Consider the following 27,564-nt stretch of genomic DNA (forward strand, 5'->3'; position numbering starts at 1 on the left):
GCGGGCGCGCAGCGCGAGGCTTCCAGGAAGTGACGCAGGCAGATTTGCCTTCGAACGGGCCACAAAGGGACGCGGCAGCCGCGGGGGGCGGGGCGCGAGCGAGAGCGGCGTCGCCGCCGTTACGGAGCTGACGGAGCGCGCTGGAGACGAGTGAGTGTCAGCGCGTCCCCCGCCCCTTGCCCCGGCCAGGCAGGGGCCCCCGGGGCTCCCGTGCCCGCCGTTCCTCCTACGGGGTCTCCTCAGCCCCGAACTGCCGTTGGACCCCAGGGGCTTGCGAGGCCGCTGCGACCCCGCCGCCGCGCGCTGAGGTGCCGGGCTCTGGATGGGGCGGGGCCGGCGACCGGCTTGCGGCGGGTCCTCGGCCTACCCGGGCGGCGGGGAGGCCGCGCCGCGGCAGGCGCCTCCAGCTGCCCCAGGCGAGTCGGGCCCTTGTGCCCGCTCCTGGCTGCAGCAGCCCTAGGGCGTTAGGTCTGGTGGGGGGAGCGGAGCGCTGCGGGGGCCGGTGTCCCATAGCGGCCTGTGGGGGCGATGCTGGGGGGGGGTGTCTGTGTATACAGCGTGTATCGCTGTTATTCCCTTGTCATCTCAGAGGCGATTTCTTCCCTCCGACCCCGCAGCTGGGTCCCCGCTATTGTGTGGTGTTGAGGTCATGGCTGAGACCTAGGACCGGGAGACACATTTAGGGAAATCCCTGTGGGTGTGAACTGGAAATCTCTGGAAAACAAAACAAATGGAAGAAAGTCTTACTTGGACCTCTTCTGGAGGCTGTTTAGACTAGACAGTGTTCCGTGTCTGCCTCACTCGTTTCACATCTCAAATTAAAGTGTTTTGCTAAGGAAACTATAAACTAAGGCTTAAAATGAGGCCTCTGCCAATAAAAAGGATCATGGTGAAGCAAAAGCTCCTTTAATACACCACCCGATCGCTAGTTGCTATTAAAATATTTGCTAATTTAACTTTTTTCAAAGTTCTCCACCATAGCCGTGCACTCTAAACAGCAAAATTTTTATAACATCCTGCAATCCCTTGTCATTCATAACATTATTAAAACATTTTTAAAGACAGTGATCAAACTGCATTTTCTATGTGAGTTGCTCCAGTAATTGCTGTTATTGTCTATACCGGCCATGACAACTTGCAGCTTGCCATGTGCAGCCCTTATCACATGTGCTTTTGTTCTTCTGATAAAGTCAAAGGAGGCTAAAAGTTTTGTGGGGCCCTGGGCCAGAGCAAGTGGGAACCCCTGCCCACCCCTTCCACCTGCAGTTCCCCCCAGTCCTCCCCCCCCACTCCTGCTGGGGAATTGGGGTGCAGGGGCTTCCCTTGCCCCCCAGTAGGCGGAACAGGGCAAGCCCCTGTGCCCCAACCCCACCCCCCAGCAGGAGCAGTGGGGCAGAGCAGGGCAAGCCCTTGTTCCCCCAACCGCGCTCATTGGCAGGAGCGCTGGGTGAGTGGGGTCAGGATGTGGGGACGCCCAATTGGCCAAGGTCCCTGGCACAGCCTCATTAGCCTAGTGGCTAATCCGCCACTGGATAAAGTAGCTTAAAACAAGAATGCATGTGCTGATGTTATGTGGTACGGATAAATACATTGGCTCTCACTTCTTCATTGTATTTCTATCCGAAGCTAAGTATGAATTAATAATATTTTAGGGGTCACATATACGCTTATGTTTATATATAATAACTTCGACTTGGCCCTTGTCTGTTAGAAGTCCTTTTTTATTTTTTCCTGTCAAGTTTGAGTCTTCAGTACAGAATGCTGCTTATTCCCTTACGTCAGAGGATCTGACATGCTTTTAGGCAACCATTCTTGAAACACAGACCTTTTCAGTTAGTAAAATAAGAAGGGCTGTTCCAGAATAAACTCTTTTTTAAAAGATGCACACCACTTCAGTCTATTAGGAAATAAACTACTGGCACATTTCAGAAAAGCACACATGGCTAGAGGGGAAAAAACAACAGAATTGGAAACATGAACCAGAATACATAGCACATAGAGTCCTGAGAGAAACACATGCACCTAATTTCACATCTAGTATTCCATCTTGGCAACTAAAATACAGTTGCCAGACTTAACAAATCCACTTGCTGATATTGAGGGCCTTCATGAGTCGAGAGAGTGCTAGGGGACTTTCCATGAGTTCCTGCAGAATATAAACTTTTTTTTAAAATAGTCAATCTTGTAGTTAAACTTTCTGAATGTGAACTGATACCATGATTTTCCTGAGTGTGCATAACAAATTGAAATAATAGAAACTGCCTAAGGCCCCCAAAAACCTGGCTTTAGCTCAGTCTAAGCAACCAGGTTGTGTGATGAAGTGTTCCTCTGGGCCTGGAAAAAAATTCTTAGGCCTCTTTATAGCGTTGGAACTCTTCCATTAATGTTACTCTGGCCCTAGGACTGCCTCTAGCCTACTTGTGGTGCACAGTTTGTGAATAGAGTAGTTGGTGGATCCATGTTATAGTTGATACAGCAGCAGGCCCCCACATATGATATGTTGAATACTGTTGTGGAACTGGATTTGTTTAAACCAAGTATGTGTGTTGGGAGGTTAGGGGGTGTCCAGCCACTACATGACTTCCCAAATCTTGTATGGTGAAATTGCATAGATTTGGCTATTCGAGGGTTCTTCTATGGAGGAAAAAAAAAGCATGATTTGTCCTTAATATGTGTGAACTACTACTTTTAATCTCAAGGATTAACAATGGGATTGCAAATGCCAAAGCCTCTTTCTTTATCTAAGAGGGCAAAATTCCATGTGGATTCTTTGCATTGTTTCCTTCCTGATGGTGACTTTACAAACTCATCTTCACCGTATTGGCTTTGTCCGTAGATCACTTCATAGAATACAATTCTGGGAATGGTTCTAATTGATAAAAGTCTACATAGTACTATCTGCTTTATCGTCATCTAGTTCCACTGTGCACACATAAATTAAAATATTTTGTCTAGTAAAGGAGTTGATTTTCTTAGATTTGCATATACTTGTTTGTATATGGAACCAGTCTGGAACAGTTCTGAAAGACAATATAGAATTAGACCTCGGAAATACATAACAGTAAAGGTAAAGAGGAAATAGTGTTACACAGTCCACTTAGCTCATATAATCTATTGTTCTTTAAAAGACAGTGTAGAATAGAGCTCCACTAAAATGGTAACAAGCACAGTTTAAATATCTAGGATCAGTGTGCTATCCACCAATATAAATGAAGAAAAATTGGTAGTAAAACTGTGATGCAAATATGAATGCATTAGGCGTTGCTGTTTTGAGATTGATGATTTTCATAAATACCAACACTTAGGACTCAAAATTTGAAAGAAAAATTATCTGCTGCTTTGGCATTTTAAATTAGCCTACATTACGAAGTAAAATACCCTATGTCCACACTGCAGTTCACGGTGTGATTGCAGCACGCCATACTTGTATTATCTTTACCCATACTAGTAGAGCTAAAATTAGCAGTGTAGACGCAGCGGCATGAGTTTCAGTGCAGGCTAGCAAAGTGAGTATGTACCTATTTTTGCTGTTTGTCTATCTGTACTGCAATCACACATTGAATTGCAGTGAAGACATAGCCTTGATTACAGGCTAAACCAGGGGTCAGCAACCTCTGGGACGCGGCTCACCAGCGTAAGCACCCTGGCGGGCTGGGCGAGTTTGTTTATCTGCCGCGTCCACAGGTTTGGCCGATCGTGGCTCCTACTGGCTGCGGTTCGCCGCTCCAGGCCGATGGGGGCAGTGAGAAGCCGTGGCCAGCACATCCCTTGGCCCACGCCGCTTCCCGCAGCCCCTGTTGGCCTGGAGCAGCGAACCGTGGCCAGTGGGAGCTGCGATCGGCTGAACCTGTGGACGTGGCAGGTAAACAAACTGGCCCGGCCTGCCAGGGTGCTTACCCTGGTGAGCCGTGTGCCAGAGGTTGCCGACCCCTGGGCTAAATCTTGGGCAGCAAATAGATTAAATTCTGTTATTGTTGCCTCTTTAGCACCCACATCTAAACTGACAGCCCTCAGATAACTTTTGGAGAAACATCTGTGTTTTGTTGAAACAAGCAAAAATCCACTGATGTAACTGTCTCTCTTCCTACTCACGTTCTCTGCCTATTTTGTTCCTTTGCATATTGTTTACTTTCTTCATTTTTCTTTAACTTGGAAAAGTCATTTAGTGGACCATTACAGCATCAATCTTTTGTGTTCTTACACCCATTTTCCTGGCTAGGCATTCCATGCCTTCTCTTCTTTCCATTCAGGGATTATTCATTTCCTTTGTTTCCTCTCTGTTCTCTGTGACTCTACATATTTGGAAGAAAAAACACTCATATGGTTGAACTGTTTGTTTCCCTGCACAGATTTATAAAGAATGCCTGCTCTGCTCAGAGTTCTGCACTGTATTTATTGTACATGGCTATGTTATGGTTTTCTTACTCTTTATTTTGAAAGCCTAGTTCTACATTAGTAACATGCCATTACTTGATTTAAAATGTTTAGTGGCATCTTGCTTAACTTGTTATTTCAGCAGGTTTAGTCATCAGTTTAAAATTCATGGGACAGGGAAACAGGTGTATCTGGTAGGATGACCACATGTGGAAATGCTTGATCTTGACTATTGCTATTAAAACCTGTGGTAGTATCTGTAGTGATCCTTGGTGAACTTTATGTATTTTCTCTTACATAACAAGAGACCCTTACATAGATTTCTTCTGAAAACTTTAAGTTAAACCTTTTCCCAAAATCTAAATTAACTGTTCCATGAAAGGGAACTAGGCATCACTGAGTACAACTACAGAGCATGTGGCCATGAGCCTCCCAACAGATGGGCTTGTGATGCTAGTGCTCTTAAAGCTACATAGGGAACTCTCCATAGGCCTCAGAACTGGAACTGCAAATTCATAGCGCTGTCTCTACAGCTATTTGTAGAGTGTAGGGATGATCTTTATAAGCTCCAGTCCGTCGACCAGGGATGGGAGACTCATTAGTCTTAGCTGTATAGATGTGTGGATACCTCAGTGATGGCCTCTGCTTAATATGCACCTGCGATCAAAAAGGTAGACAAGAAGTTAGAATGTATAAGAAATGGCATAGAGAATAATATGGGAAAAATGCCATTATGTGAATCAGTGGTGTGGCTTCATTTGGGATATTGCATGTAATACTTGTCACTTCATCTCAAAAAGGATATAGCATAATTAAAAGGCATTCAGAAAGATGAGACTGATTTTGGGGCATGGGAAAATTCACATGAAGACACTGAAAAGACTGGAATTGTGTCCCTTAGAAAGGAAAGATAAAAGGAACTGTGATCGTAGGCAGAGCTGGTGTTACTGCCCATGCTTCAGGTTGCCCGACAATTCCCATTTTAATGCATTGTTTACACTTGGGTATAATGTTGCTGAACTTTAACTACTCAGGTTGAAATTTCCCCTGTCAGTTGTCTGCTTAAAACTGAATTTTTGGGAAAGTTTGAGCCAAAATGGTACAGTCATTTCCAAGAACAAGGTTAGAGAATACTAGACACTGTTTTGCCCATGTTCAAAATTCTTGCCACTGTTCATTGGAGCGCTAACACCTCCATGCTTTGGAGCAGGGACTTGAAATGTGGCAGGGAGGGGAGCAGTCTCCTGAGTGTCAGGGATGTGCCTATTGCATCTCTGTGAAAATTGTGATTTTTTTTTTTTCATATGGTCAGTGGCAGCTAGTCAGTTTTGCACCTAAATTCTTCAGAGTCCAGCTGTACCAAGCATGCTTTCTCCCAGGGCTGCAGGGGTTGAGAAGTACTTTCCCTTTAATTGCTCCTCCCTGCTGCTCTGGGAGCCACTGTGGTACTGGGCACAGGAACTGAGCAGGGAGACTCTTTCCTGTACTCTGTGGACAGTGGTAGCACTGGTAGAGCTGGGTAGTTGGAGGAGGAAGCAGCCACAGTGGAATGCAGAAAGTGGGTGGAGGGTTGCAAGAGTCAGTGGGTGGGGGGAAGCACAGGAGGAGGAGGGAGATAGAAGCCAGTTGGGGAGGAGTGGAAGGGGGCTGGGGTTTATTATATAGGTTCAGAAGGGAAGGGGGACAGAAGCCACAGGTAGTGGATTGGAGCAGAGTGGGACAGGCAGAAGGGTCTATAACAGTGGTTCCCAAACTTTAACAACCTGAGAACCCCTTTCACTAAACTGTCGTCTCGTGAACCCCCTCCTAAAAATGAATATTTCCAGGGATTTTCTCCTTTACCTGAGTATAAATTATAAAAGCACTCACTTTGACCCTAGGCACCCCTGTATTTGCACCCTACACAGAGTGCAATAATATTTGTACAAAGTATGTGTTGAGGTATCATATGAAAGCTAATAACATGCTTGTTGTTAATATAATTGTAAAATGCATGTGTAAACGTTATATATGAAGTTGTGAATTATCTCTGTATGATGTTACTAGAACACGTTAAAGACCAGACAGCCTCGTCTAGATAAAGATCATAAACAGGTCTGTCCTAGACAAAGGAGTGTTTACATAATAGCAGTAAACAAAGCTGTCGAGCTGAGCCATTGGGAGTTAAGGTTCCTGGACCTTAGAGAGAGACAGGAGACAATCTCCAGCAGGCCTTTCTGACTTGTAAGACAAAGGCATTCCCTTTGGTGATATAAGCAACGGAGTCCATCTTTATCCTTCACCTTAAGAAACAAAGAAACCAAGCAATTTGATCTCTGTGTTGGGTCCTGGATAGCCCTGCTAGTAAAAAGCTGGAAAGGAGTTTGTTGGGTGAAGAATCCATCTTGAACAAAGACTGTATCTTACTAGTAAAAGTTTTAGATTTTTAGATGTTTTCACTTATTTGCTTGTAAACATATCTTTCTTTATCTCTCTTACTTGGTATCACTTAATCCATTCTATTTTGTAAATAAACATGTTGGCTTTTATTGTTGTCCCATGTTGGTGTCCCTAGCCTCTGTTTACCAGAAGCTGGGAACAGTGACGGGATGGATCACTTGATGATTACCTGTTCTGTTCATTCCCTCTGGGGCTCCTGGCACTGGCCACTGTCAGAAGACAAAGTACTAAGCTAGATGGACCTATGATCCGACCCAGTATAGCTGTTCTTATGTTCATTATAAATCAGTGCTGTGCAAGTTCAGTGAAGTGTGTGCTTCCAGAAAGCTAACAGGTTGGAATGTTTTTCTGTCTCTGTAAAGGCTGCAAACTAACACTTCTCTGTGAAAGTCCAATGAGAGGGACTGGTCCCGCAGTAGGACAGTTTGGGGGCTTGAAGAGTACTAAGGTCAGCGTGCAAGGTATACCCAGGTTGGGCAAAGTCAGGGTGAGGCATGTGGGCTGCTGGTAGGCTGTTGGGTCAGAGCTCTGGACCAAAGCTGCACTGCCACAAGACACCCAGGGTTACAAGGCAGATGGTGACCTGAACCCCAAACCATGACACTCGCTACCTCCAGATTCTTTTACCTGAAGGGATAGGGAAGAAAGGTGTGGAGGAGTATATTCAGTCATGGCTCCCAATGTCATGTAGTCTCTGCACACTTGCATGTACTTAACAGTAGGTTCTACACTGCATGATAACTCAACTTGTGTAATAAAAAGTTTCCCAGCTGTGATTATAGACAAGTGTAATTCATTTGTATTTTTATATTGATAGTTTTGTTTTTTTTCCTTCCAGTGTGACTCCTCTTAATGAATATACTCCCGGCATCCCTGTTAATCAATTAGATGATTAGGATATGTTTAATTATCTGGAAGTTATTTCACATATATACTTTGACTTGTTTTCTTGTACTGAATTTTCAGTATAACTATTTAATTTTTTCAGCTTATGTTGAGTATGAGTCTTGTTATGATTAGCGAGAATGTAAAACTGGCCCGTGAATATGCGTTGCTGGGAAACTATGATTCTGCAATGGTCTACTACCAAGGAGTACTTGACCAAATGAATAAATACCTCTACTCTGTCAAAGATGCATATCTGCAACAGAAATGGCAACAGGTGAGCAGTCCTGTTTTGACAGTTAATATTTCAATGGTAAAGTATTAAGCTAATATAAATGATTTAGTTTAATGTTGAGTAAGAAATGTAAAAATATCTAAACTATTCCCTGGTAAACTGTAATTCAACTATATATTCTTATTTAAGGCTTCATTGGCTGATTTGTCTTTGTCGCCCCTGGCAGAGTAACGGGTGGAGAACAACACTGAGTTAGTATTGTACTAACTTGCTTGCCAGTTTGACTTTTAACTGTGTCAATGAGTGCCCCGGTTACGCTTCAGTTTATTTAATTCTTATCACTCTTATTCTTATTGCAATATTTCAGTGGTGTGGTTTTGGCTGTCTAATACAGAGTGAGTTAAGACCACCATATTCATGTCGTCTTTACTCTCCTAAGGGTAACCCAGTCTTTTTTCATTGTACTGTTTGTTTGTTTTTCTTAAGACTGTGAAATGAAAACCAGCAGCAGGTTCTTTGGAGTTGGTATTAAACCCATCTCTGTTCATTTAGCTGACTGATTCTTCACAGGTATAAAATGTGTTAAGACAAAAAAAAAAAAACCTTCACAAATTTAATGTATATTATTTCATGTTCTGAAGCATAAGTAGTATTTTTAATGGATTAATTTAAAGCATCAGGTTTAAGATAACTAGTGAAATCTTGTAGAATCCAGCAGAGTTCATTCACATTGGCTTTAGCATGACTCTGTTACAAATTTGTTAGTAATATGCTTTAATATAACTTCATATTTTTGCATTAGGTTTGGCAGGAGATAAGTGTGGAAGCTAAGCACGTGAAGGATATAATGAAAACACTGGAAAGCTTTAAATTAGATTGCACTCCCTTGAAAGCAGCACAGCAAGAATTACCAGCTCGTGATGGAGAAGTGTGGTCCTTGCCCGTTCCAGCTGAACGTAGGTAAGAAGAAAATTGGTAGGAGCAGATAACATGTAATAAAGTAAAAACATGCTCCAACTTCAATGAGAGTCTGCAGTTGGAGAATTCCTCCCTTTTTTTTTTTTTTTTTTTTTTTTAGGGCTAAGGTACAGAGCTTGGAAACTCTGACACCTAAATAGCCAGATTCTGGGAAAGGAGTGAGATTTCTGGATCCTACTTAAGGATGTCATTTTCTTTTTGTCTTTAATAGTCTGATAAATGTGAAGTGTCAGCCAGCTTTCTAGCTGTAGTGTGAAGACATGAGTGTTCTGAAGGTTCCAAGGAAGCTGACTTGCCACTGCTGTATTTTTCTTCCCTCCTCATCCTCCCTGCAATGATTCTCATTGCAGCTCGTGTGAAGGAAAGGGAGAAGTATCTGCTACTCTAGCACTTTCTACGGCCTCTCTTTTTAGGGTCATCTTCTCCTAGTGCATAACTCCTGGGTTTGCCTTTGCTGCTGCCTGTAGCTTTCCCATGCAAGAACCTGAAATAGGCATGATATTTTGACTGTTTTTGCTACCCAGTGTTCTGAGAGGTCAGTTTCACTATTACTAATCTTGGTAATTCCAATTTCAACATCTTTGTCAAGGAGCAGAGGCATTGGAACTATGTCTGCAGATTAAAGAAAATATTTCAGTTCACATTTTTGGAAAGTTGCCTTTGCAACCAAAAAGGCTTGACATGTAATTATTTTTAAAAAAATGAAAGTTTAAATTCTAGTAGAAATTGAAGACTTGGGCCCTGATCCCACAAGCTGTTTTGTCATAGATTGATCCCTGTCCCCATGCAAAAGCTGCTGACTTCATTTGTACTTCCCCTAGAAGGAACAGCTTGCAGGTTTAGGATCGAAGTCTTTAACAGTGTTGTGATTTTTGACTAAGTATAATTCTTGTAGAGGTTTCAGTCGCTGTGGTCCTAAAGATGGAATGAGCGTTGGAAAGTGTTTAATGTTGGTCAAGACGTATGCTTAAACTATTATTTTAGAAGTGAATATTTTACTGGCTTTAGTCTTGGATAGTGGTAGTATCCAACATTCCGAGGATTTGGGCCTTGCGCTAGGACAGTCCCTGTGTTGAAGAATATATATTCTGAAAGGCAGAACAGCCAAATAGGGGGTGGAGAAAGGGTCAGTCGGTCAGAAGATGACACATGTTCATCTTGGTTATTACCCTGCCCTCCTTTTAAAATAAAATTTAATAAACTAAACCAGAGATTTCTATTTTAATATTTAACCCTGCCTGATCTATTTTTAAATTAACTCTAACCTTTTCTATTTGTAATTTCTCTATTTAAATCTGCACATTTTACTTTTTAACCCTAGCTTTTTTTACTTCTATTTAATCCCACCTGGCCTTTAAGCAGTTAAATAGGTTTCATTTCTTTGCCCTCAGAATGCTGTACTTTGACTACAACATAACAATCCTCTTTGATCAGATGCCAGAAATCTACCCTTCTGTCTCCTAACAGGCTTTAGTGACAATGAGCACAGCTCACTTTGCAGGGGGAAAGAAAGTTCTGTTTGTCACCAGACTACTAGGGAGCAGGAAGGTTAGCTTCTGCTTAACATTGACCATATTAGCATTAATTTTATGTAGGTTCTTTAATCTCTTGCCTACCACCAAGGGTCGGAACCAGGTTGGAAAATGTGTTGCTATGGAAGCCAGAGAGAAGTTAAGCTTTATTAAAGCACAGAATCTCCCCACACATCTCCTAGGGATAGCCATGAGATTTTGTGAACTAGAGATCCCCTGCACATAACCCTCAACAGGCCATTCAAGTCAAACCTCATGGAGTTTCCTCTTCCTCATTCTCAGTTTGGCTTTTAGGATTGTAAATTGGAATTTTTCTGAAAGCACAGCTGCAAAAATATTTGTATCAATAGGAATAACAGTCTTGCTGGTACCAAAGAATATTAAATACATACGAATGCTATACAGTACATGCTAATTGTAGTTAAAAAATTATGCATCAAATGTATTTACAGAGGAGAGACCTTGAATTTAAAAAAATTCAGTGATCCCCTCCGTACTTATTTGCATGCATGTTTCTAGAGGTTGTCCAAGAGCCTCAGGAAGAGTAGGAGAGACTTCTAGTAGTTTCAGTGAGAGTTCTCAAGGTGGGAAATTTACACATTTTTTGAAAAAATTGCCTTCTCTTGGGTTAAGCTAGACATATTGAGGAGGTTTTGGGAAGGGAGTGTGTGTGCAGGGTTAGAAAACAAAATATTGGTGGAGTTGCTGCCTTATTGGAGGCTTGAGATGAGACTTGGATCCTGGTCAGGCAACTTTGTATTAAGAAACCTTACCTTTTTATCAGTAACAAAACTTTTAAAATATTTTGCTTCTAGGAAACGTAGATTGGTGAACTAGTATTTCATCTCTGGAGTCAGAATCTGATGGTTCTTGTATTTCAAAAAAAGCTGCAGTTGTACATATAGCTTTTTGTTATTGATTAAGTGCCTAAACAGAGAGGGGCAATGTTTTAAGTTCCCAAAACCTTTTCCCCACATTGGTTTGCAAAGTCTGTTTGTCTTCTGTAGAGGCTGAAATGCTCCAGTGGATTTTTTGACTTATACTGACTAGTGATCCAGCATTCATGAGAAGCCTTTTCATTCTGTGCCAGTGATCAAGGAAGAATACTCTGGTAAAGGGATTTCAGTTTCTGTTGGACCATAAGCATCTTTAGGACAGCCTTTATCCAAGTGGTGTACAGCACCAAGAACATTGGTACTTAACATCTTAAAAATGTATTAAGCTTCTGGTGTAGGTAGGCTAAGTATAGACAGAGGATGAAGTGAGTTTGAAAAGTATGAAATCTCAGTGACTGTTTTAAAATAAAAGTTCTGTTTTCTGAGCTTAGATAGTTTCTATATTGGCAACTTGTAATATTGGTGGCATCTTAAAATTAAATAGGTAAGAAAGATTACTTAACAGATATAGATTTTATCTTGGGCAATTCATAGTTAAGATTTGATGAGGTTTGATAAAGCTCACTACAGACTTTAAAATTTAAACTTTTTGTATGTTATGACCAATCAGACCTTCTCCAGGAGCCAGAAAACGTCAGTCTGTTCAATGCAATGATTGCAGAGGTCACAATAATCGTGTAAGTGCAGCTGTCAGAGGCCCTCACCGGCCCGCCTCTCGAAATCCTAATGATAAAGGGAAAGCAGTCCGTGGCCGAGAAAGGAAGGATCAGCAGAATAAAGGAAGAGAGGAAAAGGTAAACTTGTGGATTGTTTCATGAAGTTTAGAGATTTGTGGTTTCATTACAGCCTTACATTGGGGGATAGGGAGATGACTAGTGCATAAGAAGTTCTCTTTGACCAAACGTAACACTTGTATAGTGCCTCTCATATTTAAAACACTATACAAATATGAAACCTCAGCATATATCTGTAAGGTGTTTAATGGACGAAGATGAACACTGAAGGATAGCATAGTTGGCTGAAGGTCACATAGATTAATTAGCAGAGCCAGGGCTTAGAACTTGCCAGTTGCTGACCTCAAATCCTGTACATGTTCCTCTAGAACATATTGCCTCTTTGTAAAGCCCTTCTTTCTATGTAACTCAGACCTTATACAAGAGTTCACTGGACATTCTTGGACACGGCTGTTTCAGTAGCTGATACAAATTTTCAGAGTCGCAAGCGTAGTGCGTAAAAAAATAACTCACTCCAACGACAGTATGAGGCTGTTGCCTTGTATCTTTCAAAACATCTGGAAGCAAAATTTCTCAGGATTCAATTAACTCTTAAGGGAGATCTTAAACCTCTCATTTAGAAGGTCAGCCTGATCTCAGCTACTTACATTTCTCTTTTTTAAAAACAAACTAGCAATATGTCTGGATTCAATCTAAGACCTGACCTATTCTTGCAGTCAGAACTAGGAACAGTTAATGGTCAGAACTGTGCAATTCCCAGAAGGACAGTATCACATAATATTAACCTGATAATGGATAAAATAAGAGATCACATTCAACAAGTAAAATCTGTCTTTGACATAGCTTTCTAAAATAAATCAATGTGTATTTACCAACCTATTAATGTCCACAGAATTGATGGATAGAATCCAGGGTTGACTTCAGTTTCTGTAATCTCTAAAAGTTCTTGGATATAGGGGTGTTGTGCATAATATAAACTGCCTCGTTAGAATTTGACACCTGGAAATGAAATGGCATGTACACCATATTGTATATCTTTGTAAATTAAACAGCTTGGGAGCTAAACTGCTGATAGGCAGGGTTCAGTGCTTTATACTAGTGATAGTATCAAATCCTACTCCCATTGATTTCAATGCGAGTCTTGCAGCTGATTTTTAGTAAGAGCAGGATTAACCCTAATAAGTAAAATGCTACATTGAATCTTTAGAAAGACGGGGGGGGGGGGGGGAATATTTAAAATGTTGCCTCTGTGCCTTCAGTGGGCTTTGCTGATGAAGTGTTAATGAAAAGTTTTCTTAACCAAGTCAGTTAGATTTATTTATTTATTTTATTTGTTTTAATTAATAAAAGCACTTTGAAAGCATCACAGGGGCAGAATATTTATGCAGGGCTTCAGAGCTGGATGGGATCCCTTTTATCCCCAAAATTCCAGCCATTGGTGCCACTGTTGGATCTATCCAGGAGAAGGCAATATATAATACTGCAGTACAGCCTTTCATGAATTCAGACTGTCACATGTATCAATTTTGTTTTTTAACATAGAACAAGTCATCATCTGATGTTTCAGAATCTGAGCCAAAGAGGTTTGATGGTACTGGGTATGATAAAGACTTAGTAGAAGCTTTGGAAAAAGATATTATTTCTCAAAATCCCAATGTTCGATGGTAAGTTTGAATAAAATTAAGCTTATATCCAGGTTGTGGTTTTTCTGTTATAAAGTGAAGGCTATCTTTTTTTGGGATTGAGTTTTTGGCACATTTAAATAATTACAGCTACATTGTGTTTTGTATATTAAAGTAACTTTGCTTGCTTGGATGTTTCTAGCACTCTACTTTTAATTACAGGAAAACTGTGGTGGAAAACTTCTCCAGTCAGCCCTATAGCCCAGGCTGCTCATGCATGAGGCACTGTTTCAGTATATGTAAGATTATATTAGGTCTGCCAGTGTTTTTTGGCAAGGCTTTCTGCGGTATAGGTCTATGCTAGCAAAAGGGCTTGTCACTAATGGGTCCACCATTAGAATATATTATTGCCCTTATATAAATCCATAGTACGCCCACATCTCGAATACTGTGTACAGATGTGGTCTCCTCACGTCAAAAAAGATATTCTAGCACTAGAAAAGGTTCAGAAAAGAGCAACTAAAACGATTAGGGGTTTAGAGAGGGTCCCATATGAGGAGAGATTAAAGAGGCTAGGACTCTTCAGTTTGGAAAAGAGAAGACTAAGGGGGGGACATGATAGAGGTATATAAAATCATGAGTGATGTTGAGAAAGTGGACAAGGAAAAGTTATTTACTTATTCCCATAATACAAGAACTAGGGGTCACCAAATGAAATTAATAGGCAGCAGGTTTAAAACAAATAAAAGGAAGTTCTTCTTCACGCAGCGCACAGTCAACTTGTGGAACTCCTTACCTGAGGAGGTTGTGAAGGCTAGGACTATAACAATGTTTAAAAGGGGACTGGATAAATTCATGGTGGCTAAGTCCATAAATGGCTATTAGCCAGGATGGGTAAGAATGGTGTCCCTAGCCTCTGTTCGTCAGAGGATGGAGATGGATGGCAGGAGAGAGATCACTTGATCATTGCCTGTTAGGTTCACTCCCTCAGGGGCACCTGGCGTTGGCCACTGTCGGTAGACAGATACTGGGCTAGATGGACCTTTGGTCTGACCCAGTACGGCCTTTCTTATGTTCTTATGTTCACCTGAATTGGTGCTGAAAATAGTGTTACCTCTAGTGTGAAGGATAATCATTTTTCAGCATTTACAGAAAGTGTTGAAACCTAGTCTCAAACAAGAAGGGAAACATAGTTGCCTTGAATATGTTCATCAAAATATCACAAGATTAGGTTTCTTGGGCTGCCAAAGTCCTTAGTGGGAGAGCTACAGAACAGGCAGTGGTAACACACAAGCTTCCCCTAAACTGCCTTAACCACTGTTCTTCCTACCTGACTGTACAGAAAGGCTGAAGGTGCAAATGAGAACGTAGTTTAATTTCAATGTCTTTTCAGTCCTTGGCACATCTGTGGAGATTGCCAACAAAGATGCCAGTTACAGTGATGGCAGAATTGGTGAGAGAACTTGTCAACTAGTAGTATGATTACAGTAGAGCTAGAAAGTATAATTTCCAGCTTGAGGAGACATACTCATGCTGCTCTGATCATGCTAGTGTGCTAAAAATAGAAGTGTAGCCACTGCAGCACAAGCAGCAGGAGGGGCTAATTGCCCCAAATATGTACCTATGGTCTTGGATGGGATTGTACTCCAGGAGTCTAGTTCCTCTTGTTGTTCATGCAGCTGTGGCTACACTTTTATTTTTAATATGCTACAGGTTTGTGTACCTGAGCTGGAAATTGCCTCTTCCAGCTCCAGTGCAGATATTCCCTAGGAACAGTACTAGACCAACTCATTCATATAGGCTACTAAATAGCTATTAATGGTAATGAAAGTGTTTGCATCTTGAATTGAGCAGTGATCAGGCATGTGTTAAACAACATTTTTTTTTTCTTCTCTATCAGGGATGATATAGCTGACTTAGTTGATGCCAAAAAATTACTCAAAGAAGCTGTAGTCTTACCAATGTGGATGCCAGAATTCTTTAAGGGAATTAGAAGACCGTGGAAGGTAAGAAATTGCTGATTGTTCGCAAGCAGTGTAATTCTAAGACCTGTCCTAAGAGGGGCACCTGAACTGACAAATGTTCTGTGTATAGTATATCTACCCATCTTTAACCAAAACTTTTAAGGCAACTATGTGTCATTTGAATACATATGAAGTTAGTGTAGGTTAAAACATATATTGGCGTGTGTGCATTCTGTTAGTATTCAAGAAAGTAATATTTCACTACATAGTTTTGAATAGAATCATAGAAATGTAGGACCGGAAGGGGACCTCAACAGGTCATCTAGTCCAGTCCCCTGCACTGAGGCAGGACTAAGTATTATCTGACCATCCTTGATAGGTGTCTATCCAACCTGCTCTTAAAAATCTCCCATGACAACAATTCCACAACCTCCCTAGGTAATTTGTTCCAGTGCTTAACTACCCTTAAAGTTAGGAAGTTTTTCCTAATGTCTAACCTAAATCTCCCTCACTGCAATTTAACACCATTGCTTCTTGTCCTATCCTCGGTGGTTAAGGAGACCAATTTATCACCTTCCTCTTTATAGCAATCTTTTATATACTTGAAGACTGTTATGTCTCCCCTCAGTCTTCCGCAGACTAAACAAACCAACTTTTTTCAGTCCTTCCTCATAAAATGTGTTTTCTAGACCTTAGATCATTTTTGTTGCTTTCCTGTGGACTTTCTGCAATTTGTTCATATATTTCCTGCAGTCTTCTGCTCAGAACTGGACTCAGTACTCCAGCTGAACCCTTATCAGTGCTGAGTAGAATGAAAGAATTACTTTTTGCATGATAGTTACAACACTTCTGCTAATACATCTCAGAATGATGTTCACTTCTTTTTGCAATAGTATTGTTGTGATCCACTATAACTTCCAGAACCTTTTCTGCAGTACTCCTTCCTAGGCAGTCATTTCCTATTTTGTATGTGCACAACTGACTGTTCCTTCCTAAGTGGAGTACTTTGCATTTGTCCTTATTGAATTTAATCCTATTTAATTTAAACCATTTCTCCAGTTTGTCAAGATCATTTTGAATTTTAATCTGGTCCTTTAAAGCACTTACAACCCCTTTCAGCTTGGTATTATCCACAAACTTTTAGTGTACTCTCTGTGCCATTATTCAAATTATTTCTGAAGATATTGAATAGAACCAGGACAGATCTCTATGAGGCTCCACTATATATGGCCTTCCAGCTCGATTGTGAACCATTGATAACTACTCAGTGTGTTTTTTCAGCCAGTTGTGCACCCACCTTATAGTAGATTGTCTTCTAGACTATATTTCTCTAGTACAGAGGTGTTCAAACTGTTTGGTGCGCCCCCTAGGGCGGCTTGGAGGAACTCGGGGGGGAGTGGCGACACCAGGCAGCTCGTGACCACCCCCGCAGGAGTGGGAAGGGAATGCCACCTCCAGCTCTGACTCACCTCAGTGGGCCACAATATCTGCTGTGCCCATTTCCACTTCTGGCCGACTCTGAGCCTAGCGCTGGCTCTGTCCCCAGAGACCATTGCACTTGCCTTCCCCAACCCTGAAAACCAAAGCAAGGAGGGGCAGAGGGCCAGGTATTAGCCCTGCCCTAGAGGTGCAACCTGCTGCTGAGGGAGCTTTGGCTGTGCTGTTGGTAAGTATCTGTGTATTTGAAACTTACCGGTGTTGGTAATTTAATTAAAGTTGTGTTAAGATCTCTGTTAGGTTTATAAATAGACTATCAAGCATACTTTTGCATGAGTCTGTTTTTGTCTGAGTTGTAGGGGTACAACCAAAATGTAACTCAAAGAGGGGGGCTCAGCTCAAAGTTTGCAAATTGCTGCTCTAGTTTGTTTATGAGATGGTCAGACATGTGAGACAGTATCAAAAGCCTGAAGTCGAAATGTATCGCATCTACTGCTTTCTCCCTATCCACAAGGCTTGTTAACTTGTCAGAGAAGGACACTAGGTTGATTTGAAATGATTTGTTCTTGACAAATCTGTGTTGACTCTTATTTACCACCTTATTATCTTCTAGGTGGTTACAAATTGATGGTTTGATTATTTGCTCCATTATCTTTCTGATTACCGAAGTTAAGCTGAATGGCCTGTAATCCCCTGGGTTGTCTTTATTCCTCTTTTTATAAATAGGTACCTAATTTGCCTTTTTCCAGTCCTCAGGCATCTCTCCTGTCCTCCACGAATTCTCAGAAATAATTGCTAATAGCTCAGATTTCTTCAGTCAGTTCCTTAAGAATTCTAGGATCTATTTCATAAGGCCCTAATCACTTGAAGACATCTAACTTGTTCTTTTCCTATTGGAGCCTCAGATCCTACTTTTTTGGTGAAAACTGAAACACAAAAGGCATTAAATTAACACTTTGGCCATTGCTACATTTTAAATTTTTGGCATAGTGTCTCTTCTCTTCCCCCCCCCCCCCCACCGATCTTTTAGTAATGGGCTGACCCTGCCCCTCATTGTTGTCTTGCTTCCCATGAATTTGTAAAATACTTTATTACTCTTTATATCTCTAGCTAGTTTAATCTCATTTTGTGCCTTGGCCTTTCTAATTTTGTCCCTAAGTGCCCGTGGGTGTGTGTGTGTGTGTGGGGAGGGGGTATATTCATACTTTGTAATTTGACCTAGTTTCTACTTTCTATGACTCTATCTTGTTTCAGGTCATTGAAGATCTCTTAATCAAACAAGGTGGCCTCTTACCACGCTTCCTATCTTTTCTAAACATTGGGGCAGTTTGCTTTTGTGTTCTTAATAATGTCTCTTAAAAACCTGCTAACTCTCCTGAACTCTTTTTCCTTTAGCCGTGGTTCCCATGGGATTTTACCCATCAACTCCTTGAGTTTGTTAAAGTCTGCCTTCTTGAGTGCATTGTCTTTATTCTGCTGTTTTCCCTCCTACCATTCCTTAGAATCATGAATGCCAGAATTTCTTAATCGCTTTCACCCAAGCTGCCTTCCCCCTTCAAATTCTCAACTAGTTCCTCCCTGTTTGTTGGAATCAAAGCCAGAATAACCTCCCTCCCATTTGCTTTCTCCACCGTCTGTAATAAGTGGTCTCCAATGCATTTGAAGAACTTGTTGGATAATCTGTGCCCTGCTGTCTTATTTTCCCAACAGATGTCTGGGTAGTAGCAATCACCACCAAGCCCTGTGTTTTGGATGATTTTGTTAGTTTAAAAAAAACCTCATCCACCTTCTCTTCCTGGTTCGAAATGTAATTAAGCAAAAGTTCATACTAAATAGTCTAACACCGAGGCTATCAAACAGTTTCTTAGGCTATGTTTGTTGCAGTGGGTTTTCACTAGCCTTAACAGATTTTGGTACATCACTTTGGACTGTCTCTTTTCAAATAGGGTGTGCTGATGGTTGGTCCACCTGGTACTGGAAAGACTCTCCTTGCAAAAGCTGTAGCTACTGAATGCAAAACAACATTTTTCAACATCTCTTCATCAACACTTACTTCAAAATACAGAGGAGAATCTGAGAAACTTGTCCGCCTGCTGTTTGAAATGGTGACTAACAACTCTAAAAGGAATAGTGGGTTGTAACTCTGTTCCCAGAGCAGTGAAACCTAGGCAAGATACAGTGTGTTAGAACGCCTCCAAGCTAAAGCTTTATTTGAGACGCTTTATTTATTGAAGTTTGAGACCCTCCGTTTTTGTTGTGTGTGTATAAATATGCACACAGATATTATTTATGGAAAGCCACTTGTAAAAATTGACAGAATGGTCTAGCTTCCTGCTTAGCATATGTGCTTATACCTCAGGTTGAATTAAAGCATAAGCACTGCAGGCCAGGCTTATGGCTACAGTTCCTGGATTCATGTGACTGCATCAGAATCTCCAGTTGCATTTTAATAAAAGGTTGCTATTCCTCATGGTTTTAAGAAAAACTGTGAATAGCGTAACCAATGTAGTGATGTCTGCCTGAGTCAGCAAGCAGCCAGAAACAATAGCTCAGTGGTGGAAAGAGGGTTTTGGCATCTTGTGATGTAGATGTACCTGAAGGTGTTTAGGAAAGTTTTACTTGTATAAGATAATATGTGAATTTAAACCATTATAGTTGTACCACTATACACCCCATGTGGACATGCTGATTCTAGTATAAGAGAGCTTTTTTTTTTCTGGTTTAACTTAGCTTCTTTGAAAATGGTTTAAAGTAGGCTGAAAAAGCCACTCTTAGATATGGTCACACAATCATCCACTATATAAAATGTGTAGTGTTCTATTTTAGCGGAATAACATAAGAAATTTTAATCTTCAGTTCAAATCATATCATGAGGTTAAGGCTCAGTAGTCTACAGAGCATGTGACACTTGCAATTAATTGGATGGACTCAGTAAAGACTTTTCTACATCGCCAAGTTCAAATGCAGTGCATTCTGGGGTGCAGTCCTGCAAAATGTGGTTATTGTAGCCTCAGTTCTACAAACAAATCATATCACATTGCTATGGGAACTTCAGGTTTGAATTTATTGAAGTTGACCACATTATACATGGATAAAGGCATTCAAGTTAATGCCATATACAGCAACAGAAAATATTATGTATGCACAAGGCAATATGTTATAGTTGCTGTGGGACAATAACTTTGAATTCCTGGGTGTTTTTCTCTCTGCCCTTTATCAAATCTCAAGGCCTGGCTAGGATTAGGGTGTGGCTGCCGTGCTACAGGAAACAGTGTGGATCAATCAGTCGGTGGCACTTGCCCCTTGTAGTAATATTGAACTGATTATCCCAACATGGTTTTAGTGCTGACTTAGTGAGATTTGACCTTGGTTTCATTAAAGATCCCATAACACCTTTAACACATGTTACAGGTGTTAATTTTAGTGTCCTGGTCAAATACTACCTTTGATAATTACTGTGCCTATTGAAATTACATTCTTGGGTGCACATTGTCAGTTTGAGCTGGATGTGACATTGATTTCCATTGTAAATTATTTTACATTGTTGCTGCAGGCTGTTGAATAGCTGGCATGTAATACTCTGGGGCAGGGATCGGCAACTTTTCAGAAGTGCTGTGCCGAATCTTCATTTATTCACTCTAATTTAAGGTTTCGCGTGCCGGTAATACATGTTAACATTTTTAGAAGGTATCTTTCTATGAGTCTATAATATATAACTAAACTACTGTTTGTAAAGTAAATAAGGCTTTTAAAATGTTTAAGAAGCTTCATTTAAAATTAAATTAAAATGCAGAGCCCATCACACCAGTGGCCAGGACCCAGGTAGTGTGAGTGCCACTGCAAATCAGCTGGTGTGCTGCCTTTGGCACCTGTGCCATAAGTTGCCTACCCTTGCTCTAGGGGTTACTACACTTGATTAGGATAATGTTCTGCTTTTAAATCATTGCTACTGAAAGCATAATTGCTCATGGTATGCATGTTTGAAAGGCTGGAGGTAAGGGAGAAGACATGTTGCCTATTTACTTCTATTGTGTTGAATCACCAAAGCCAAGACAGCACAGCAGTGCTTATAGGCAGCTGTAGGAGATGCCACAATTCCAAAGAAATCAGCTTAAATAAAGCTTAAGATAAACTGATGCAGTTTCAGTTTCTGATTTCTCTAGGCTCGATTTTATGCACCAACAACTATATTTATTGATGAGATAGACTCTATCTGTAGTCGCAGAGGAACCTCGGAGGAGCATGAAGCCAGCCGACGGGTGAAGGCAGAACTACTGGTTCAGATGGATGGTAAATGAACTTAATCATTGTTGATGGTTCTGGGTTACAGGAAGAAATAAAAGGATTGAATTTTAGGCACAATAACTTAATTATGATGTTTTTTAAAAGGTAGATTAAAATGATAAACACACACATTACTCAAACACAAAAGACACTACAAATATACTGAGCTTATCCTACACTACCTTTTCTACTCCCACAAACACACTCTTCAGTATCTGAATCACAACTTCGTATTGTAACTTCAGAATAACTGAGCTTCCTCAAAGCTGTGGAATCACTGTGTTCCCCCTCGCAATCACGACTCTTATATAACCCTCCACTTCCCACAAGTGATTTTTTCCCCCCTTCCAACCTAACCCTTCCCTCTTGGTAGTCCAATAAAGTAAAGCAGTCAGATGTAGCTGGCTAGCTCTAGAAGCAGAAAGTCTTCAAAGACAACCATCACTAAGCACTCCAGACTGTCTTCTATACAAGTGATTTGAGTAACTGTAACCTGTCCGAATTTAAACTTCAAATGGCAGTTATCACCTCCAAAAGGATTCACATAATGATACTGTTTTTAAACAGAATTTTAATAAAAACAGCACACTTCAGTTACTTTCTACAATCAATTAATTTAAACAACTGTTACTGTGTAGGAAAAACCCACGCCAGTTTTTTTTGTGCAGAAAATTAGCTATTTTTAATTTCAACTTCTTTGCTAAACACTATTGAATATGTACTTAAACTTTAAAATCCTTTGCTAATCTGCAGAATAACTTGTTAGAATTGCAGGAGTCAGAAAATCTTTTTTTAACTTGAGCTGTCTGATCCTACACCCATTTAAGTCTATAGAGAAACTCCCATTGACTTAAATAGGAGCAAGGTCAGAGCCCTTGAGATACTTTCCTTGCAACTCAAATATTTGCATCAGTTAATGAATTTTTCATTAACTCCCTTTTTAGCCATGGAATTTTGGAATATTCGCAAATGGTATCTTGATATGCTTCAATATTAGGGCAAACAGTACAGTGGGTATTCCAGGATCTATCACTGATTACAAGCAAAATCTGTCGGTTTTGTCATTAGACTGAATTACAAATAAATACCCTGGTAACAGCTGTAGGGATGATAATTCTAGTAAAACACATCTTGGGTTTTTATTAGTAAAAGCTATTATATAGTGCCACTAATTTAACAATGCTTTACAGACTACAATACTTCCTCTCTGTTCAAAAGAGTTTTAGTCCATGGACCTAATCCACCAGTCTTGAATGCTGACTTTCCTTGGACTTCTTATGCTAATAGGAATTACTAAGTAAGGGATTGCAGTATCAGGCCTACAAACTGGAGGGGAAGATCTTATTTTGAAAGCTGCAATTACACTTTTTGGCATGGCTGTTAATTAAATTTTTGAGTGCTCTTATTTTTAGTTCCATTCTGAGTTTTCACATTGACACCCTGTGATAAAGGCAGAAATCCAGGCAGCTATTGCAGAATTGTCTGCATGTTGATGCAGAAGGACTTGCCCATCTTGTGAAACTTACATCAAGGTTAACCTCAGTTCTCTGACCTAGAATTTGCAGTTCTTCATCCCAAAATGCCAGGTAGAACTAAAATTAGACTTGCACTTTAATATTACACCTCTTAGTATCCATGATTCTGTATCTATATAGGATTTTCCCATGATAGCTGAGTAGGTTTAACTATGTCCCCTCCTTAACACAGGTGTTGGAGGGGCTGCTGAAAATGATGATCCTTCCAAAATGGTTATGGTACTTGCTGCTACTAATTTTCCTTGGGATATTGATGAGGCCCTAAGACGACGACTAGAAAAGAGAATTTACATTCCTTTACCATCAGGTACAAAGATTTCCTTAGATTTAAAAAAAAAAAAAAAGCTGATCATTGCTTCTTTTATTTTGTGATGAGTCTTGTGATTTTTAGCAGTATCTTATTATACTGCCTCGGACATCTGGGCTCGGAAGAGACCTTTGAACTTTGGACGCACTTTACCTTGAATGTATTGTTTGGTTGAATGCATTCATGGTCTGGATATGGAAGATAGCTGCCAAGTGATGAAGAGAGTGCATCAAGTTCCATAACACCACAGACAAAGCATTACATTGGCAGGTACATGTGGGTATAAGGCCAATGGATACAGAGATTAACCTAGAACGGAGAGGTGAAAAACAATGTAAGGACTATAATTGATTTGAATTTTAAAAACAGGAATGCAAAGTTAACAATCCTAAAAAGTGGCCTGACTTTCAGAAATGCTGAATGCCTAGCTGCAACCTCTTAAGTCTAAGGAGGTTGTGGAAGCTTCTTCACTGGAAGCTGTCAAAAGGAGGCAGGATAGCCATCTGTCTTGAATGGTTTAGACACAACAAATCCCGCATCTTTGCAAGGAGTTAGACTAGATGACCCTTGTGGTTCCTTCTGACCCTATCATTCTAAGTCAATTTGCGCTCGGCGCTTCTGAAAATCAGGCAACTTGTTAGGATCCTAAATACAGACTTAAGAACTTAACTTTGGGCTCCTGTTTCTGAAAATATTTGCCTTCTGAACTGGGCTTTAGATTTAGATGCAGAATAGAGCAAAGGAGGACTAAAACAAATTAGAACCACCCTGCGTGTATCTTATCTTTTGAATCACCGTATTATAGACATGCTATTTTTTGTGTGTTTTGTTTAGCAAAAGGCAGAGAAGAACTCTTACGGATAAACCTGCGGGAGTTGGAACTGGCTGACGATGTTGACCTTGAAAATATAGCTGAAAAAATGGAAGGTTATTCTGGTGCAGATATTACCAATGTATGCAGGTATGTCAAAATTGCAACCTTATAAAACAGTTTCTCATTGAATCACTTATTTAAGAACTAGTTAGCCTTAGAATGTCCAGTAGTGACCCTAATTTGGTGACTGAAATTGACAGTACTCTGAAAATACAAACCTCGCCACTAAGTTGAAGGCCTAGTGTAAAGTGACTTGGTTCTCTGAGTAGTCTTCACATTCTGTCTGCTTCTTGAACTGAAAGCTCTCCAGGGCAAAGGACTGTCCCCCACTCTATGCAATACCAACTATGATGAGGGCTTCCCCAACCTGATGGCAGCTTTGGTGAGTTATCAGAACAAGTAGTAAGTAACCTGGTACTTTAGAGGGGACCAAAGGGAGTGGACATGAATAGAGAAAAGTTTGCTCTAAATATTTGAGCACTATAAACGGAGTTGAGGCAAATACAGTGTTAGATGAAGTAGCTGCTTCTCTTGGTGTGTGTGATGTGTAACTATAGTGGCTTTTATTTCAACTCACAATGCCTCCCTCATTCATACATAGGGGCACTTAGCCAAAATGTTGTTTGTAGGATGCTGAACGTAACTATGCTACTATATTTTCTTAAAATAATTTCTATTGTCCTAAAATATCTCTTCTGCTGGTTGACACTAGATTTACTACACAATCCAGTTAATAGTGGTTTAAATATCAGTTTTTATTGTCATATTGGGAAAACTGGAACATCCAGTTACATAAGAAAAGAAACAGGAGAGAATGGAAGGGAGTGAACAATTTTTTGATGGGGAGAGGAGGAGGATGCAGGAGGAAGAGGTGTTTTAGACAGATATTAAGGGAGACAAGTTGTTTGCCAGAAAATGGACAACTTCATGGTGCAGTTCCAAGGAGAATTGCAATTGAAATGAGAAATGAAAGCACATCAGTCAGTTACATCTTCACCAGGTGGTTCATTTCAACATTTATCAATTGTTAAATGTGTCTATGCAAAGGACCTATTCCAAACCAGAGAAATCCTTCCCTGAATCTTCAGAAATATGGTAATGTGTAAGGGTCCCTTAAATAAAATCTTCAATCACATTAAATGTTTCCTTAATTAAATGCATTAATTTTATTGAGAAGTAAGATTCCCTAAGAGAGAGATTTACCTTTTTTAGTAAGCTTAGTGTTTTACACACATCAGAAGATGCTATGCAGACCCAGCAGAGCAAGGATTTTATTTCCTATGATATCAATCTCAAGATCTCTCTCCTCTAGGATTTTGAGCTTTTAGATTTTCTGGGCCTGTGAATCAGTTTGGGGTATCATCCTAAATTTGCTTGAATGTTGGGTCTCTCTTGCTTTCTTTTTCCTTGCACAATATAGACAAATCTCCAGACTTTGTTTTAATGTTCATGGGGGAGAGTAAGTTAAAGAAGCTTCTACAGTGGAAAGCAAGTGCCAGACCCTTGCTAAAGTGTCATATAGTTAAAGCTCCCAGTAGTGCCTTAAAAGAGAACTCCCTGCCCCGTGGTGCTATTGTTGCAGCAACTGATCTTGGAAACATAGAGGGAATGAGAAGATCTGGTTTTTAGGACTTTCTTTGTCTCATTGGCAGCCAGTTAAAGCATTATCAGTACTACGGTATAAAGAGTAAGTTTTTATAAATAGTCAGCAGTGTATCTAGCTGTCTCTTCTGACACCCAAGGCCTACCCTATTAACATTTTTATGGTGCTGAGTAATATGTACTCTTTACTTGAGGAGGAACAGAGAAGAAAAAAATATTAGGTAGTTTAGTTCAAGTCCTTGAGAGCTTGGAAACAAAACTGTTACATCATTCACTTGTGCCCCCTCCCGACAATGGCTTTAATTGCTGCTATTGGTCTGTTGGGCTTTTTTCCATCCGCAGGGTGGACAAAATTATGATTTTATCAGCACCTCCCATGTGGCCTGGTCTATCCTTTATATTTGCTAGTGAAAAAGATGAACCAGTAGCTGTAGTAAAATGAAATATTAGTTTTAGTTTACTTGTGAAAATGCATCAACTTCTCTTTTTTGGTTGAAAATGTGTGGTTTCAGAACTTGATTTCAATAAATTACTTCAAACAGTGCAAGCTGAACTGCAAACTTCTTAGTCATTTGTCCAACCCCACTCCCAAGTATGTGTATGTAGATGTTCGCTACCTGTTACTTTATTTGCTTACCTAACACAGGAAATATGAACATATTAATCATTTAATACAGCAGGAAGAGGTATTTATAGGGACAGTTTAAAAACACTTATTGAGAGTTGGCAGTTTAAATTGATGGAAGAATTCAAGGGTGTGGATTTTTGATACCCCTGGCTGCCATAATTAAATTGACCTAATTGTCTAATGTAGAACAGACCTTCATTATCTTCAGCCAACCACAGGGGTTTTCGCTAGCTGAAAGCAACATTCCAAGCTAGAATCTGACTACTGCATAATGTACTGGGTACAAGGTAAATGTACTTTCAGTAGTACTGCAGGTAGGTGTTGTTGAAGCTCTCTGGTTCTAAGGGTGCAGTTTCAAAGAGTCTGCTGCACAGAGGAAGGATGATCCAGTAATTAAGCCACTTGTCTGGGAGTTGGGAGAAGTGGGTTCAGTTCCCTTCTCCACATACTTCCTGTGTGACCTTGGGCAATCATTTAACCTCTATCTCAGTTCCCCCATTGGAATAAGAGACTTCCTTACCTCACAGGAGTGTGATCAGGATAAATACATTAAAAATTGTGAAGTGCTTAGATACCACAGTAATCAGGGGCCATATTAGTACTAAGATAGAACAGAAGTTACAGTGAAAGTTAATTTTTGGTTCTCCCAATTGGAATGTGGTGACTTAATTTAAAGCCTAACTTTACAGCCTTTTAAGCAACTAAATGTCCATATTAATGTTTCCTCTCATCGTATAGGGATGCCTCACTGATGGCCATGAGAAGACGAATTGAGGGCTTGACACCAGAAGAAATCAGAAATCTTTCCAGGGATGAAATGCACATGCCTACAACTATGGAGGATTTTGAAATGGCTTTAAAAAAGGTTTCTAAATCGGTATGTGCTGCGGACATTGAGAAATATGAAAAATGGATTGTTGAATTTGGATCATGCTAAGTCTTCCTAACCAAACTTCCCCAGGAAACCTCTTAAAACAGCTTCAGAAGTAATTAAAGGTAGCGTTCATGTGCACTAAGTGCTATTTTTTTAACTTTCTTAAACTTAAGAGCAACATGATTCTGAATAAAGTAATTTTTTAAATTGCATGTCACTTCTGCCTCTTCTTTGAATTTACCTGAAAGGGAAGTAGATAAAGAGACCTGTTCTAAGATATTAATGTCAATCAAATCTTCTTTGGTTTTCATTTTGTTTTATTTGAATTGAATACTGGGATCTGTTCACCAGGGGGTCTCATATG

The 27,564-nt window shown here is 40.3% G+C and overlaps 1 protein-coding gene across 3 annotated transcripts; it reads left to right on the forward strand.

Moving 5' to 3' along the window:
- Positions 1-27,417, forward strand: KATNA1 (katanin catalytic subunit A1). 3 transcript variants are annotated; one of them, XM_039528898.1, is made up of 11 exons: positions 2-150; positions 7,802-7,975; positions 8,736-8,893; positions 11,950-12,133; positions 13,616-13,737; positions 15,596-15,701; positions 19,043-19,201; positions 21,260-21,386; positions 23,088-23,222; positions 24,057-24,183; positions 27,065-27,417. In XM_039528898.1, the coding sequence occupies exons 2-11, from the start codon at positions 7,805-7,807 to the stop codon at positions 27,261-27,263; spliced, it is 1,488 nt and encodes a 495-aa protein (XP_039384832.1). In that variant the 5' UTR covers positions 2-150; positions 7,802-7,804; the 3' UTR covers positions 27,264-27,417. The 3 variants fall into 3 exon arrangements, with proteins under 3 accessions (XP_039384834.1, XP_039384832.1, XP_039384833.1); XM_039528899.1 differs by lacking the exon at positions 2-150 and adding an exon at positions 292-308; XM_039528900.1 differs by lacking the exon at positions 19,043-19,201 and having other exon boundaries at positions 1-150.
- Positions 27,418-27,564: the final 147 nt, after the last annotated feature.

The sequence above is a fragment of the Mauremys reevesii genome, linkage group 3, assembly GCF_016161935.1.
Source record: "Mauremys reevesii isolate NIE-2019 linkage group 3, ASM1616193v1, whole genome shotgun sequence".
Classification (NCBI taxonomy): domain Eukaryota; kingdom Metazoa; phylum Chordata; order Testudines; family Geoemydidae; genus Mauremys; species Mauremys reevesii.